Source organism: Caretta caretta, chromosome 7, assembly GCF_965140235.1.
Source record: "Caretta caretta isolate rCarCar2 chromosome 7, rCarCar1.hap1, whole genome shotgun sequence".
NCBI lineage: Eukaryota > Metazoa > Chordata > Testudines > Cheloniidae > Caretta > Caretta caretta.
The window spans coordinates 83,221,665-83,237,341 of NC_134212.1; the positions used below are offsets into that span (position 1 = coordinate 83,221,665).

General features: G+C 41.8%; 1 protein-coding gene across 1 annotated transcript in view; it reads left to right on the forward strand.

The window, feature by feature from the left end:
* Nucleotides 1–10,062, forward strand: part of COL13A1 (collagen type XIII alpha 1 chain) — a 100,959-nt gene extending 90,897 nt beyond the window's left edge. Inside the window, exons 39-41 of the mRNA XM_048858108.2 lie at nucleotides 218–304; nucleotides 7,040–7,078; nucleotides 9,588–10,062. Coding sequence (XP_048714065.1) covers nucleotides 218–304; nucleotides 7,040–7,078; nucleotides 9,588–9,590 — 129 coding nt within the window. The 3' untranslated portion in view covers nucleotides 9,591–10,062. The remainder of the gene's footprint in view (nucleotides 1–217; nucleotides 305–7,039; nucleotides 7,079–9,587) is intronic.
* Nucleotides 10,063–15,677: the final 5,615 nt, after the last annotated feature.

Below are 15,677 nucleotides of genomic sequence, written 5' to 3' on the forward strand. Positions count from 1 at the left end.
AATTGCTGAAGGGTAATACATGTAAATTAAAAATATCAATAAATCCACAAAAGGCTTTCCTATAAGGGCAACTTAACTGAAGGAATCTCCTTTTTTACAATATTTTTCTAGACATTTGTTTATTTATTTTTTTTAAACTATCTCTGACATTTATTTGAAATGGATGATCCTAAAGCTTTTGTGTATTTTTTTTCTTGGACTAAACTATTATTTACAGGGGGAGAGGGGCAAGAAAGGCTCTAGAGGGCCTAAAGGGGATAAGGGAGACCAAGGAGCGCCTGGATTAGATGCACCCTGTCCATTGGTATGTTCTGTTTTATAAAATGTTTTATTTTAAGATTTGCCAATGAGGAAGAAAGAAGGAAAACTTCAAGTAAATGACAGGCATAAAGAGCTCCCTGCTATAACAAAAGTCACATTGCTTAAATAAGGTCTTGCGCTGCTGTAGCTGGAGTCTACGGCATAGCTGTTTTCTTCAGTGTGAGGCAGGAACAGTCCCTTAAAGAGCAATGGGGCTATAGAGTAACTTTGGCTTTGGCCCTTTCTTTTCAGGAGCTCAAAAAGGAATGGGTGAAATGGCAGGAGGCTGAGAGCAAAGGGGTTTTGCTATGAAAGGAGAACCTTGGAACTCCCATGCCCCCACTTACGGGTTGTTGTTCTTTGGCAATGCTTAATATCATCACCCGTAAGCAGTGATGAAATCTAAAATGCCTTCTTTTTTGCTCTGAGCAGTGTCCATCTGATGTGTTTTGTAAGGGAGTCGCTCCTTGATAATGACACAGGGCACCCAGGTTAGGATACCCAGTGGGAAAACAAAAATTGGTGTGAAATCTGATGGGAGGTACAAAAAATTATCAAGATGGCTATGTCATTCAACATGACATTATCTCACTTCATTGGAAGCCTCTTTACATTTAAAAAGTAGCAAGAATGATCCAAATTATTGTCTAAATTACTAATGGAAAAACATAATGATACATGGCAGCAAGGATTATTTTATATATATCAATCATACCCTAGCTATTAAGGAAGCTCTGTGTGTCTAAAATGTTATCATTGATCTTTTTAGTTCACCTCCCAGGTATATTATTTGCTCAAGCTGAAGAGTCACTTGCATACAACAGTGATAAGTGCAGTGTATGTGCCCAGCCAGATCCTGCACAGAAGTTATTCTCTTTTGTTTCAAAGTGGGGACAGCAACTGAAGATGATTTCTAAAAACAGAGATCCTCTTCCCACTCCTCCCACCAATAGAGTCCTCACAGATTTAACAAAATCGGAAAAACATCTTCTGACTCACACAGAATACAGAACCAGCAAGGCAACCTTTCCTACCGGTTATGTACTAGAGATTCAAACACTGATTATTTATGTACTGGGTATGTAGCTTGAGTGCCCTTTGATTATACCAGTGTGGGACTGGGCCTCTCCTCCTATGGCATGGAGGGGATGGCATTGACTGGAATAATTATAGTGGTTGATTTCATGAACAGGGACTCCGAGGTTTTAAAGGCGAGAAGGGTGAGCCGGGGTTACCTGGGCTGGACGGGCTGGATGCCCCTTGCCCATTGGTATGGTGTTACCTTCCCTTTCCTGCATGCTTCTGTTTGCTTTTCATTCTTGATTGTTATTTTATGATACCTCCAAATAGTGGCATGAACTGTAAACCTATAGCAATGGTGCCATCCTTACCAATCTCCATCCTACCTCCCATCATGCGGCTTGCTTCACAGTATGACCCATAACACCCTTTGCAATGAGTCACGGTTGCTACAGCCATCCCTTTGTGGTGCTGGGAGAAATGAAGCAGTAGTCTGGATGTGCTACCACATTGTAGAGTATTAACAGAGTATTGTTCATAACTGCTTCATTTCTTCCTTTAAGATTTCCTTCAGAACCCCTGCTGGACCAATGCTTCAAAAGCAGACCCTCAAATACCTCAACTCTCTATTTGATCATTTGAAATGCTTAAATCCTCCATTAAGTCCGCGGGCCAAGTGTGAATACTTGAAAGTAAAGTCTGACTCTCCTCCACACCACCTATGCACCTCCCACATTTCAATACAACACATCAGAATGCAGACATAACTCTCAAACAATCCCTGAGAAACATACCAGTTCAGTATTTCAAATCATCAAGTTTCCATAATTAATTTCTAATTATAAGAGTGTCCCAAAAAGACTGAAGCACTCCACTCTTATGTCATAACTTAACAAAAGACCTCCCCTAAGTCATCTTTCATTCGCTCATGAGCAACATAAATGTCTGGAGGAAAATTATGGATTTTGTAGTGCATTAAGATTGAAAACAAATTTGGGCTCTAATGGAAGAATCTTTCAGAACTGAGGGACCTTCCTGGAGAATCCCATGCCAGCAGCTCCTTCTCTCTTGTGATAAAGGAGTGCCAGCTCAAACGCCTCTTCTGGTCTCAGCTCTGGCAGCAGGCCCAACGTTTCTCCTTTCTGTTGTTCTTTAGTGTCTCAGAGAAGGTTACTCTTGACTTGAGGGCTGCCTAGTACATTTCCTGACATCCATTTTACTTGACTCTTAAAGGGATATTATCATTTTAATGCCCTTTCCCAAATACTGTATGTAACCCAAATATGACAAAGCTGCTCTCGCCATCACACTAAAAAGCATCAGTTTATTCATTTACTCAAAAAAACTCAGCTCAAAGGCAGTATCTGTTTCTTAGGGTATGTCTGGGAGGTGTGATTCTCAGCATGGGTAAACAGGCTTATGATAGCACCAACTGAGCTAGCGTGCTGAAAATAGCAGTGTAGACACACAGCTGTCAGCTCAGGCTAGCCACCTAAGTCCAAGCCACCCAAGCAACTGCCTGTGCCACAATGTCCACACTGCTATTTTTATCCTGCTAGTTCAAGCAGAACTAGTGAGAGTCTGTGAGGTCTAAGGATTTACTAAAGGACAGTCAGTGGATTAAAACTCATGATCCTCCTAGTTTCCATTTCTAATTTGATAAGTCCGGGAACAGCGGTGACAGCGTGGGTTGTACAAGGCCACCTGGGAGCCACGGTATGGATTTGAGCAGCTAGCTGGTGTTGCCTTGGCTTTACTGCTGTTGTTATTCCAGCTAGCTAGACCAAAGCTAGCACAGCTACATATGCTTTAATTGCAGGGTCGAAATACTCTTAGAATGTTAGTGCCAAGTCCTACTCGATGATACATATGCACAATCACATTTGCAAAAGGTATGAACACAACCTGCCCATTTGACCTCTTGGGGCCATAGACAAACCAATGGAAAATTATGTTTTAAAAAAAAGGGGGGAGTGTGGACTTTACTGAGAAACAGTTGCTGCATCTGAACTGAGTTTTTCCTGAGTAGATAAATACAGTGGTTGCCATTAAAATCTTTACAGTTTTGCCTTTGCAAGTAGCTAACGTTACTGTCAATCCAACTATTCCCTGCAGTTTGCACTTCAATTTTCTTTGCATAGTGAATAATTGAATACTTCTGTAATAATAGCCACCTTCAAAGGCCAAACTGTAAAGATTTTAATGGAAACTCCTATTCTGTGAATACTGGGTAAATAAACAAATTCTGCCCTTATTGTCACATATGATCACAGAAGCTAAAAATGCAAAAGAACTGTTCAGTCAACTAGTTCACCTCCTGCAACCGCAAGTCACTTCTGTACTGAACATTCCTAAATTGTATAAAACACTCTGAGAGTATCTCTAGATAAAACGATTCTTCCACTACTCTTGGAAGACTAGTTTTTTCTTCTCTGGCACTACTTCCAACTGCAAATTGCACTGCAGGGCAGCAGCATAATGCATGTCTATTTCCTGTCTATTTTTGTTATGGGAGACACACCAGGAAATCTGATGAAATGAAAATGCCAACAATATACAGTATTCTGGCATCGAAGCCAGTTCGAGACATTAAATAAGCATGTTTGTTGACCCAAATCTGTTAACACTTACCTCTGCCTGGCATTCTGCTGACACAACTTACTTCCATGCTGGATCTGCACAAATGTATGGAGTCTGTGAACTAATCCAAATCTGAAATATGGGAATCTAATGACTCATTACTAATAAGCATGTCCCACTTCCCTCCCTCTGCAAACTAGCCTGCAACAAACACTTCCTTGTGATCCTGTTCTTCCTTTGATCCTTAAACCATAACCTTCCAGATTCCTGTTCCTTTACACACCTAACTTTTCATTTCCTCCTGCAATGCACTACACAATTCATTCCCCCCACCACCAGCCTACCAATGGGAATGCCACTTCTTCCCCAGTAAAGGATCCATAATCATTTATTTCCACAGTCCTGCAGCCTGGGGGCGGGAGCATTGCTGGGAGGCTACATTAAGAGAAAAGGACTTTCTGTCAACACCCAATGATATCTGATCCATCAAAGTTGCTTATCCATGTACTTAAGTTAACTAGTTTCTCTCTCATTATAACATTGTTCATTTTCTTCTCTTTGGTTTTTCCTTTCTTTTTTAAAAATGAGATGTTAAGCTGTGGAGATGTCTCCTACAATAATTAAGAAGCTAAGAATAAACTAATTTGACTGAAGAAAATGGGTCCAATTCATCCTTTGTATAATTTCACTGACTACAGTAGAGTTACATCAGGAGTGTATATGACCCAATAGCTTGAACTGTTCAAGCAGTTGTAGGCATCTTCTGTAAGGATTTGATTGAACTGTCTAACTATCAATGGCCTAACTTGTTAGGCTAGGCTGTTCACCTGTTTATTATCCCAGTAATTTCTCCCCACCATCCTCAATTACCTGTTTCACAAGGCTGGTTAGTGCTGATCTGAGTAGAATTAATAACATTTCACAAAAATTCATCTACCAGTTTCCAAGGCAAAGGTAACTCTGTTTGTTTACTTTTAATATCCAAATTGTTTACAGGATACAAAACTTTTTCAGAATAAAACTACTCTAAACCTGTATAGGGATGTCTGATCCTGCAATCCTTTAGTGCAGGATCCTGCCAAATTCAAAGGGAATTCTGCACAAGAAAGGCTTGAAGGTTTGGGCCCTGTGAGAATACAGGCCTAATCCCATCCATTTTGTTGAGGCAAAATGCCTATTTGGCCAGCTATTCAGGATGCAACAAAGGGGTCGTAAAGCTGTCTTAAAGGGGCTGCTAAAGATTCCTTCACAGTAGAGGAATCCTTATCTGGTGTGGAGCTAACTCTCCTCCTCCACCTCCCAGACTCTCTCAGTGTAGGAACATGTTGGGGTAGGAGGAGCATGACTGGAGCAGTCCACGTTGCAGTAATCCCTACAAACATAGGGGCCCCAAGTAAGTTATTGCCAGCCAGCACAATTAAGAGCACCCCTGAGGCTGCTCTAGGTTATCCCAGGGGTTGAATTGGCCCTGGCTGTACCCAGGATTAGGGGTAGCTAAGAAAGAAAGATAGTGGAAAGCAGCCCTTTTAAAGAAAACTGCACCCATTTTCCTCAGTACAGGGCTCTAACTACCACCTGGTAGTAAGCATTTAAAATAATTAGATTCTTAATTAGGTTGGGCATGGCAGCAACCACCTTGATGAAAAGTGACAGCAGAAGTAAGGGAGCCTGATGTCAGAGACCAAATAAATTTTCAATCAGATTTATAAATGTTATAGTTAACATTAAAAACAAACTTTTGCGTTGAGATGTGAAATATTTTGCTTCATTATTAAACAGTTAAGTTCCTATTGTGACAGTGAAATAAGCATTCAAAGCAGGGTGAAATCGGTTTTATAATCCATTCTCCCAAATCAGTGACTCATGCCACCACTATAGTAATTGAGCAAAATGGAGGCAGTAATTTCTTTTAATATATTCTCAGAGCCTCCATCTGGATGGCATTGATTCTGGGCCTCACCCCAACACTAAGGGATTAGCCAGCCGCACCAGAAAAAACACTTTGCATCCATCCTCATTTCAAAACAGCACTGAAAGGCCTCAATCCCACACTTCACTCCCCACAAAAAGCACAGAGCAAACACTTTAAAAATGCGCCGATTGGGCCAAGATTATCTGTATCTGTCCTGTTACTATGGTTAATAAATATTTATATTATGGTAGTGCCCAAACACCCCACCCTAGTATGCCCCCATAAAGAGGCAGTCCCCACTATGAACACCTTACAATCTAGAATTTTCAAAACTGTTTAAAGTTCCAAATCATATCCTGAACTGGTGTTCAAACAAATCTCAGATTGCCACACCTTTTTCTTTGTGCCCCATATGCTGTACAGGGTTTGCCAGTGCCCCATTGGTATCTCCTTTCTTGCTATTGAAGAATATCTACAAATAGAATAAAAGTGTAAAGCAGTACAACACAGAGATTTCTGATGTCTCAGCAGATTTGACACAAGGGATTTCTTGACATTTAGAAATAAGGACCGTACAGCCAAGACATAAGAAAGCGTAACTCCCAGTGAATTTTGCTTAAGTGGACAAAGTGACCATTCCTCACTCAATGCTAAACCCAGCCCAGATAAATGAAATGAAAATATTTTCTAGACATTCCTGCAAGTCCAAATGTTCATGCAGTGTTTGGGATCCACTTTGCTGTATGTTGTCAGGAATGGCATGTCACCTCCAAATTATGACACGGAGTCACGCATGACAACGTAACCAGCCAGTTCATGTCTCCCACTGCCAACATCCTGATATGTTTTACTCCTGAATTGGAGCTTTTATGTTTCCCTCTTCAAGAAAAGCAGGGCCAAACACATTTTCTGAGCAGAACTAGAGCATATATGCATAACCCTGCAGCCTAATACCCATCAACAGGAAGCCTGTGCGTGTTCCCTGCACAACACCGACAAATTTCCCTCTTGAATCTCTGGTTTCGGATTGAACCCTAACCATGTCTTTCAGCCAGAAAAATGGATCATCCAAAACAGAAGGGGGGAAATTATATATATTAGAACATTTATCGCAGCCCAACTCAGACTTAAAATGTTTGTTGCAGCTATATTAGTTAACCCTTTCCTTCCTTCCTTTTGGCTCCGTCTCCTGATCCTAAACTGTGTTTGTTTCCTTCTTTGTTGTAGGGGGAAGACGGCTTGCCAGTTCAGGGCTGCTGGAATAAGGTAAAATAATCTTGGAACTTCTATGACTGTGCTGAATTAAAGGTGTTGATGCATTTTGCAGATGATTTTCTGTGAGTCTTTCTAATGACAAAACGGATGTGTAAAGCATGCAGTGGATTTTCAGTGCCAGTGCTCGTGACAAGCAGGATCAAAACGGTCCATTTGTTTTATCCAATAATACACAAATAAAATAGGTTAAAAATTATAGAATTGTATTGGCAACCCTGGATATTTCAGGCTTAAAAAATATCTTATAGTTGCACAGAATCAGAACTCATTAGCTGTGTTATATTCCTACATATCAATATATTATTAGCAAATCATGTTTTTCATCCATAGATCTCAAAGCACTTTGCAAAGATGGGTAAGCACTGTTATCCTCATTTTGGGGAAACCGAGACACATAAAAAGCCAAAATTTTCAAAGTGGAGTGCCTAATATTAAGCACCTGAATCCATTTTAGGCACCCAAATAAAGGTAATTGATCTGATTTTCAGAGGTTCTAAACACCTGCAGATCAAGTAGACTTAAACTGAGTTAATCTGGAGTTACTGGTGTAAATGAGATAAGAGTTTGCAACAGAAATATCTTATATGTGGTTAGGTTGTTGTTTTAAACTGTTATTACAGCCAATCCAGCATGCTAAGATAAAAGACAAAACAAATAAACTAAAGCTCCACATTTCCTTCTGACTCTGCCTGGGTTATAATTAGCATACTTTATGTTATACAACTGAGGAGGTTTTAAAAGCTCTGAAGGGAACATTACAGCTGGGATTTTCACAGAGCCTAACGGAGTCAGGCATGTAACTCCCATTGACTGTCAGTAGGAATTGGGTACTTAACTCCCTTAGTCCCCTTTGGAAATTCCAATCTAAAGATCTACTGATAATTCAAGATCTAGTGCTGTGATCAGCTCTAATGCTGTTTATAATATTGACTGGGAATTTCACATTTTAGTCCTGGCTGTATAAGATGTAACATGATTCAGTGGCTGGAAGTTGAAGCTAGACAAATTCAGACTGGAAACAAGGCATACATTTTTAATGGTGAGAGTAATTAACCATTGGAACAATTTACCGGGGGTGTGTGTGGTGGATTCACCATCACTGACATTTTTTAAATCAAGATTGGATGTTTTTCTCAAATATCTGCTCTAGGAATTATGTTGGGGAAGTTCTATGGCGTGTGCTATAAAGGAGGTCAGACCAGATGATCACAATGTCCCTTCTAGCCTTGGAATCTATGGATCTATGTTCCACTGAAATACTCTGTAGCCTTGGACAAGTCACATGGGACCAAAGTTTCAAAACCTGCCTCTAACATTGGGTGCCCAACTTTAGACATCTCAGGCCTGATTTTTCAGAGCTTGTGAGCACCTGCAGCTCTCATGCATTTCACTGGGAATTGTAGGTGTTCAGCACCACTAAAAATTAGGCCCTCGGTTTCTAAATTAAGACATCCACAATTGAAGGACTCTGAACTAGAAGTCCTTTTTTGATCATTTAGGTCTTAACCTCAGTGTGTTCATCTTCAAAAAGGGGTGTATTATCTACCTCACAGGGCACTTTGAAGATCAATTAATTAACTGATTTGTAAAGTTCTTTGAGATCTTTGGATAAAGGTTGCTGTTTAAGTGCAAAATAGAATTACTTTGCCAAATCCTGGCCCAAGTATATCCAGGATGCAGAGCACTCAAACTCTGTCGTCTGCCTGAGCTTTGCAGTCATGACAGTTTGTGCTAATTCTGAAAGGACACACTACCTGAGGCAATTCAGAGCCCTTACAAGGCTGCCCAAAACCTACTCCATCCCAGGGATGCTCCCCCCAACCAAGTCCTTGAGGAGGACATCAAAGGAGGCACTGAGACCATGCAGTACATCTGATGTCCAAGAGGAATAGGGATGACACCACCACCGCCTGCTCCCCAAGCTGGCTGACAGCTATCCAAGCAGAAATTGAAATCTTTGAAATGGAAATATCAGATGGAAATATAGGGGCCTCCTGACCTGAAGATTCCAATCAATGATATATTCACAGACATCCACTTACACAAACATTGTAATAACATGTTTTCTTTAAAGAAAGACAGCATAGAAACCTATTCAGGTCCCTTCTTTTTTCTGCAGTTCAGCTGCATACGAGTTCTTGATGCCCTATAGCCATTTGAGGCTTACGTATCCATCAGTGCCACTCTTCAGGTTCTGGATCATTATTATTAGTATTACCTGTTGTTTGCATTAGTGCAGAAAACAGCTGCACGAACAGCAATTTCACTAGGTGTGGTGGGGCTGAGGAGGGTGGAGAGTCATCCAACATTGTATCCCCTCCTTCCTAACCAGACAAATGAAAATGGTCATTCCTGAGGTTCTTGATTGCTTCCTCTGCTGTTGTGTGTCCTGGAGCATGCTCGCATAACAAGGTCCCCCTAGCTGTGTTTCCCTCCATTAAGAAATCCTTGCAGCTGTTTGAATTGTGAAACTAACAGAGGTTTATGTTTTCTTTTGCAGTGATGGTTCTAACCATGGACTGGCCTGTGTGTGTTTTGTACATAGAATATTTATTTTTATACAATGTTCTTTTCTGAAATGCCAAGAAGTTATACATTTTACAAATTATCAAAAGCTGCATATATTTTGTACAGAAAATACTAAATTTCCCTTTTTCTGTTTGTCAATACTTTATATAATTCTGTGTCTATATTATGCTTATATTGTTACGGAGTCCAGCTGTAATATTTGCATGATATTTGTGCACACTTGATGAGTATTGGAACTTAATAAATTATTGCATTCAGGTGCCAAAAGGAACTGCCCTATATAAATCTGAAGGTCATTTCCCTTGCCAAATCAGGAAAATTAAAGAATATTTGAAGTGTTATGGATTTTATTATTAAAATGAAATATAGCAATGTTATCTTTTTGTGAATAAACTATGGTGTTGCTGGAGAAAGCCTGGGGCAGCCAGCAGTGCTATTAAAATGAGGGACTTCTATCTTTTACTTATTACATCAATATAGAGCATAAGGGCTTTCTTACTTAGTTTGCCATATCCTAGTGCAACCAAACCACCACTAGAGGACACTACTGGTGCTATTTTAACAAAGGTGCCCATTCATCAGTGAGGATGGTTAGGCAGCAAAACACATCCACCCATACAGAATCTGTCTTAAACTCTTGTAACTAGTTAAGATGACATGTCTCACATTACCAGTTAGCCACATGAACGACCGGCATTTGTGATTATGGTACCAGTTCAGCAAGGTACTCAAACACCTGTCTAATTTTAAGCACAAATAGTCCCATTAAAGTCAATGGGACTATGTACGTTCTTAACGTTAAGTAGCCACTTGAATGCCTTGATGAATAGAGACCTATATGAATACTTAGTGTACATACGAATACACATTTAGTGTCAATCATAGGGTTACATGCAAATTTGCAGAAGAAAATAATCTTAATTTGCATATGCATATCTTAAATACTCTTCTTGGCTTACCTATATTAATGTCTCAATTCCAAGGTGCCTACTCAGATAAAACTATGTTAGTAGGTTAAAAAGAACATCACAGTGTATGTTACAGAAGCAGTAAAGTTAAGAAGTATGGACTGGATGAATGGAGTATAAGGTGGATAGAAAGCTGGCTAGATCGTCGGGCTCAATGGGTAGTGATCAATGGCTCCATGTCTAGCTGGCAGCCGGTATCAAGCAGAGTGCCCCAAGGGTTGGTCCTGGGGCCGGTTTTGTTCAATATCTTTATTAATGATCCGGAGGATGGCATGGATTGCACCCTCAGCAAGTTTGCAGATGACACTAAACTGGGAGGAGAGATAGATATGCTGGAGGGTAGGGATAGGATACAGAGGGACCTAGACAAATTAGAGGATTGGGCCAAAAGAAATCTGATGAGGTTCAACAAGGACAAGTGCAGAGTCCTGCACTTAGGATGGAAGACTCCCATGCACCGCTACAGACTAGGGACGAAATGGCTAGGCAGCAGTTCTGCAGAAAAGGACCTAGGGGTTACAGTGGACGAGAAGCTGGATATGAGTCAACAGTATGCCCTTGTTGCCAAGAAGGCCAATGGCATTTTGGGCTGTATAAGTACGGGCATTGCCAACAGATCGAGGGACGTGATCGTTCCCCTCTATTCAACATTGGTGAGGCCTCATCTGGAGTACTGTGTCCAGTTTGGGCCGCACACTACAAGAAGGATGTGAAAAAATTGGAAAGCGTCCAGCGGAGGGCAACAAAAATGATTAGGGGACTGGAACACATGGTTTATGAGGAGAGGCTGAGGGAACTGGGATTGTTTAGTCTGCGGAAGAGAAGAATGAGGGGGGATTTGATAGCTCCTTTCAACTACCTGAAAGGGGGTTCCAGAGAGGATGGATCTAGACTGTTCTCAATGATAGCAGATGACAGAACAAGGAGTAATGGTCTCAAGTTGCAATGGGAGTGGTTTAGATTGGATATTAGGAAAAACGTTTTCACTAGGAGGGTGGTGAAGCACTGGAATGCATTACCTAGGGAGGTGGTGGAATCTCCTTCCTTTGAGGTTTTTAAGGTCAGGCTTGACAAAGCCCTGGCTGAGATGATTTAGTTGGGGGTTGGTCCTGCTTTGAGCAGGGGGTTGGACTAAATGACCTCCTGAGGTCCCTTCCAACCGTGCTATTCTATGATTCTAAAAGAACACAATGGGTGCCACACTAGTGTAGCAACTGACCTCCATATGTAAAGACCACTTGAAAGAGATTGCTAAACCATAAATCTCAATTTGATATAATTACGCAAAAGACAAACTGTGATTCTAATAACATAGATTTCAGAGTAGCAGCCGTGTTAGTCTGTATTGGCAAAAAGAAAATGAGTACTTGTGGCACCTTAGAGACTAACAAATTTATTTGAGCGTAAGCTTTCGTGAGCTACAGCTCACTTCATCCGATGCATCCACTGAATGCATCCGATGAAATGAGCTGTAGCTCATGAAAGCTTATGCTCAAATAAACTTGTTAGTCTCTTAGGTGCCACAAGTCCTCCTTTTCTTTTTAATAACATAGAAACTCCATTCCAACGTGCATTTCATGTTGTACACAACAGACCAAATTCAGTCACGACATAATTGCAATTCCCACTGAAATAAATCCATTTATGCCTCGGTTGAATTTTGCCCACTGTGTGTATTATGTACTGGAAAGAAAGGGATGATGTGTAATTCCTAAAACTTGTGCACCTTTTGTAGGCCATATCTGAAAGGTGAAACACTAGGAGTAAAGTTTGCCATCCAGAATTCTTGGGGGATAGAAGGGAAGCTAATAGTGTCAAAAAAATCACAGTGGAGATGAACAAAGAGTACTCCATCAATTAAACTAAACACAGGCACTGAAGTCAAGCTGCTTAATGCAATACTGCAGGTCTCTTTCACAATTGTGCTATATATTCCCTACCTCCAATGTACCTGCAGTACTGTATGTATCAGTCTTACATAAAAAGAATCTCATATCTATGCAGTATAAGGAGGTTTGACAAACTGCAAGTTAAAAAAGTCCCGCTATACAGTATGTTTCGTATCCAGAGGGATCCCAATTTGTTATCTTAGGCAACAGATTCCTCTTTGTTGCCAAATGGAGCTACAATATAAACAGAACTGCAATTGCCCTGGGTTAAAAGCACTTTGTCTGAAACGGTGTAGCATAAGAACTGAACTGACAATTGTATAGCACTATTTTTTCATAAAAACTTTGATATCAAATCCAGCTACCTGTTACAAGGTTGTGGAGCGTGGCTGGTATGGGCAGCAGTTATCTGAACACAAACTGATACCCAATTCTAGTCTTATAATTGGATCAGACACAAAAAGGTCAGCAAGTACAAAAGTTAAAATAAATCCCTGTCCTAGTAGTAACCCTCTAACTGAGTCCTTGTAGGGTTGTTACAGCATTAGAGAGGAATTCTTTTGCTAACCTCATACCAAGAAACAACCAAGATGAATCAGTCCAACCCTTTCTAAAAATGGTGGCTGTACTTAAACAGCAGGCATTGACAAACGCCTAAGTAAATTCACAACTGTCTGCTTTTTGTCTGCCCCTTTCCTGTTTTCTGAATGCGTTCTTCTTTGTTGCATGGCATGGATTTGTCACAAGTAAGAATTTTTTTTTATCTAAAAGAAAAGAAAACAAAACGTACATCTGTAACATTGCTTTACATGGCAATTGAAAGTTAATGCATGTGCTCAGAGGAGTATGATATTCATTTATTATTTCTCAGGCTGTTTTTCAGCTGATAAATTTATGGGGAAGGAAGCTGTTGTTTGAGGCATCAGGGACCTTGAAACAGTTACCAGCACTCTTGGAAGCCACTAAATCATGACAGTGAAATAGGGTTGCCAACTTTCTACTCGCACAAAACCGAACCCCACCCCCTACCCTGCCCCTCCTCCAAGGCGCCACCCCCACCTTACCCCTTCTTCAAGGCCCAGCCCCCTGTTCACTCCATCCCCCCCCCTTCTCTGTCACTCACTCTCCCCACCCTCATTCACTTGCTCATTTTCACCAGGCTGGCTCAGGGTGTTGGGGTGCACGAGGGGGCTCCGTGCTGAGGCAGGGGGTTGGGGTGTGGAAGGGGGTGAGGGCTCCGGCTGGGGGTGTGGGCTCTGGTGTGGGGCCAGGGTTGAGGTACAGGGGATGTGAGGGCTCTGGCTGGGGGTGCAGACTCTGGGATGTGCCTGGGAATGAGGGGTTTGGGATGCAGGATGGTGCTCCAGGCTGGGATCAAGGAGTTTGGAGGATGGGAGGGGGATCAAGGCTGGGGCAGGGGGTTGGGGAGTGGAGGGGGTCAGGGGTGCAGGCTCCAGGCGGCACTTACCTCAAGAGCTCCTGGAAGCAGCAGCATGTCCCCGCTCCGGCTCCTATGTGGTGGCTCTGCTTGTTGCCCCGTCCACAGGTGCCACCCCCACAGCTCCTATTGGCCGTGGTTCCCAGCCAGTAGGAGCAGCCCTTGGCTTCCCCTACGTGTAGGAGCCAGAGGAGGAACATGCTGCTGCTTCTGGGAGCTGCGCAGAGCCATGGCAGGCAAGGAGCCTGCCTTAGGCCTGCTGCACCACCGACTGGGCTTTTAATGGCCCGGTCAGCAGTGTTGACTGAAGCCACCTGGGTCCCTTTTCGACTGGGCGTTCCGGTCAAAAACTGGACACCTGGCAACCCTACAGAAAAAAAGAGAGGTTTTGGGAGCACTAGACAAAATGGGCTTGATGTTCCTGTTACTTACTCCTTTATTGCACCAGTATAATTCCAGTGGCTTCAGTAGAGTTGCTACTGCTTTACAGCAGTGTAAATGAAAGGTGAATCAAAGACCAATAGCTGCAGCTAGAACCCACTTCCTTTTTGTCAGCAATGTGCAAGTACACACCTAGCAAGTATCAGTTCATGCTCCTCTCACCACTTTGTTCAGCTTTACTTTGAACAATTCCATTCAGAGCTTTGGGTTGGCCTGTTCTCTAAATAATTTCCAGTATATCACTGGGCTGTGAATTGCTGAGTCTGGATATCAAATCTTAGGCTTTTCAGGGGTTTGTTTAACATTCCATCTGTGGTTTCCTAAAAAAGTCACTGCACATTTTAAAAATGTCAATGCAGTTTTTGTGTTGCAGTTTGACCCGCACCCATCTTCAGTGGCAGTGATGGGGTAAAATATCAAAGAGATCAGCACATCCAGGTCCCATGCACTGAAGGGGTCCCCCCAAATAATTATTTTCCAGTAGTAACAATTAGTCTCCCCCTATTGGTTCCCTCCAATAGTAACAATTAGTCTCCTTCCTAGTAATGCCTCTAGCCATATGCAGAGAGTGGTTTGGGATTTCTGCTTTTTCTACTCATCTGCCCCACCTTTAGCCTTCCTTCCCTGCCCATTTGGAAACTAACTTTGTGTGCTCCTCCTCCATATCAGAACCTCCTCAGTTCAGTCCTCTATTCCCTGGTATAGTTCAGTTTTCCTTCTTCCCCACTATGTTCCCCCTGCAACACATAAACATCCTCTGAAAACTTACATTCAGGCCCAAGCATTTTAAATCTAAAAGCATGTATTTTTCAAGACTGAGGGCAGGTCTACACTTAAAACACTGCTTTGGCTGCACCGCTGTAGTGCTTTAGTGAAGACGCTCTACGCTGACGGAAGAAGCTCTCCCGGCGACACAGCGCTGTCTACACTGGTGCTTAGGTTGGTATAACTACATCGCTCGGGGTTGGGATTTTTCACACCCCTGAGCAATGTATTTATACCAAAGTAATTCCGTAGTGTAGACTGGGCGTGGTTTTGCTCTGAGTAGATTCCACCGACTTTACGAATTAGTTTTATTTTTATCTTTACCTGAAAAATAGCAAATACTTTGAGGCAAAGGGGATTTGTAGACTTCAGTTTAAAAGAAAACTTGGCTCTTAAATACTAAATACTTATTTTAAGGGAGTTTGGCACCTAACTCACTTAGGTTCTTTAAGAAGCCGTAACACATTTGCAAATCTGTCCCTTAGAGTCTGACAGAGTTAACAACAAAGAAGCTACAGGAAAAGTAGAAGAGTGTTACAAGGTATACACAAATCTGAGAG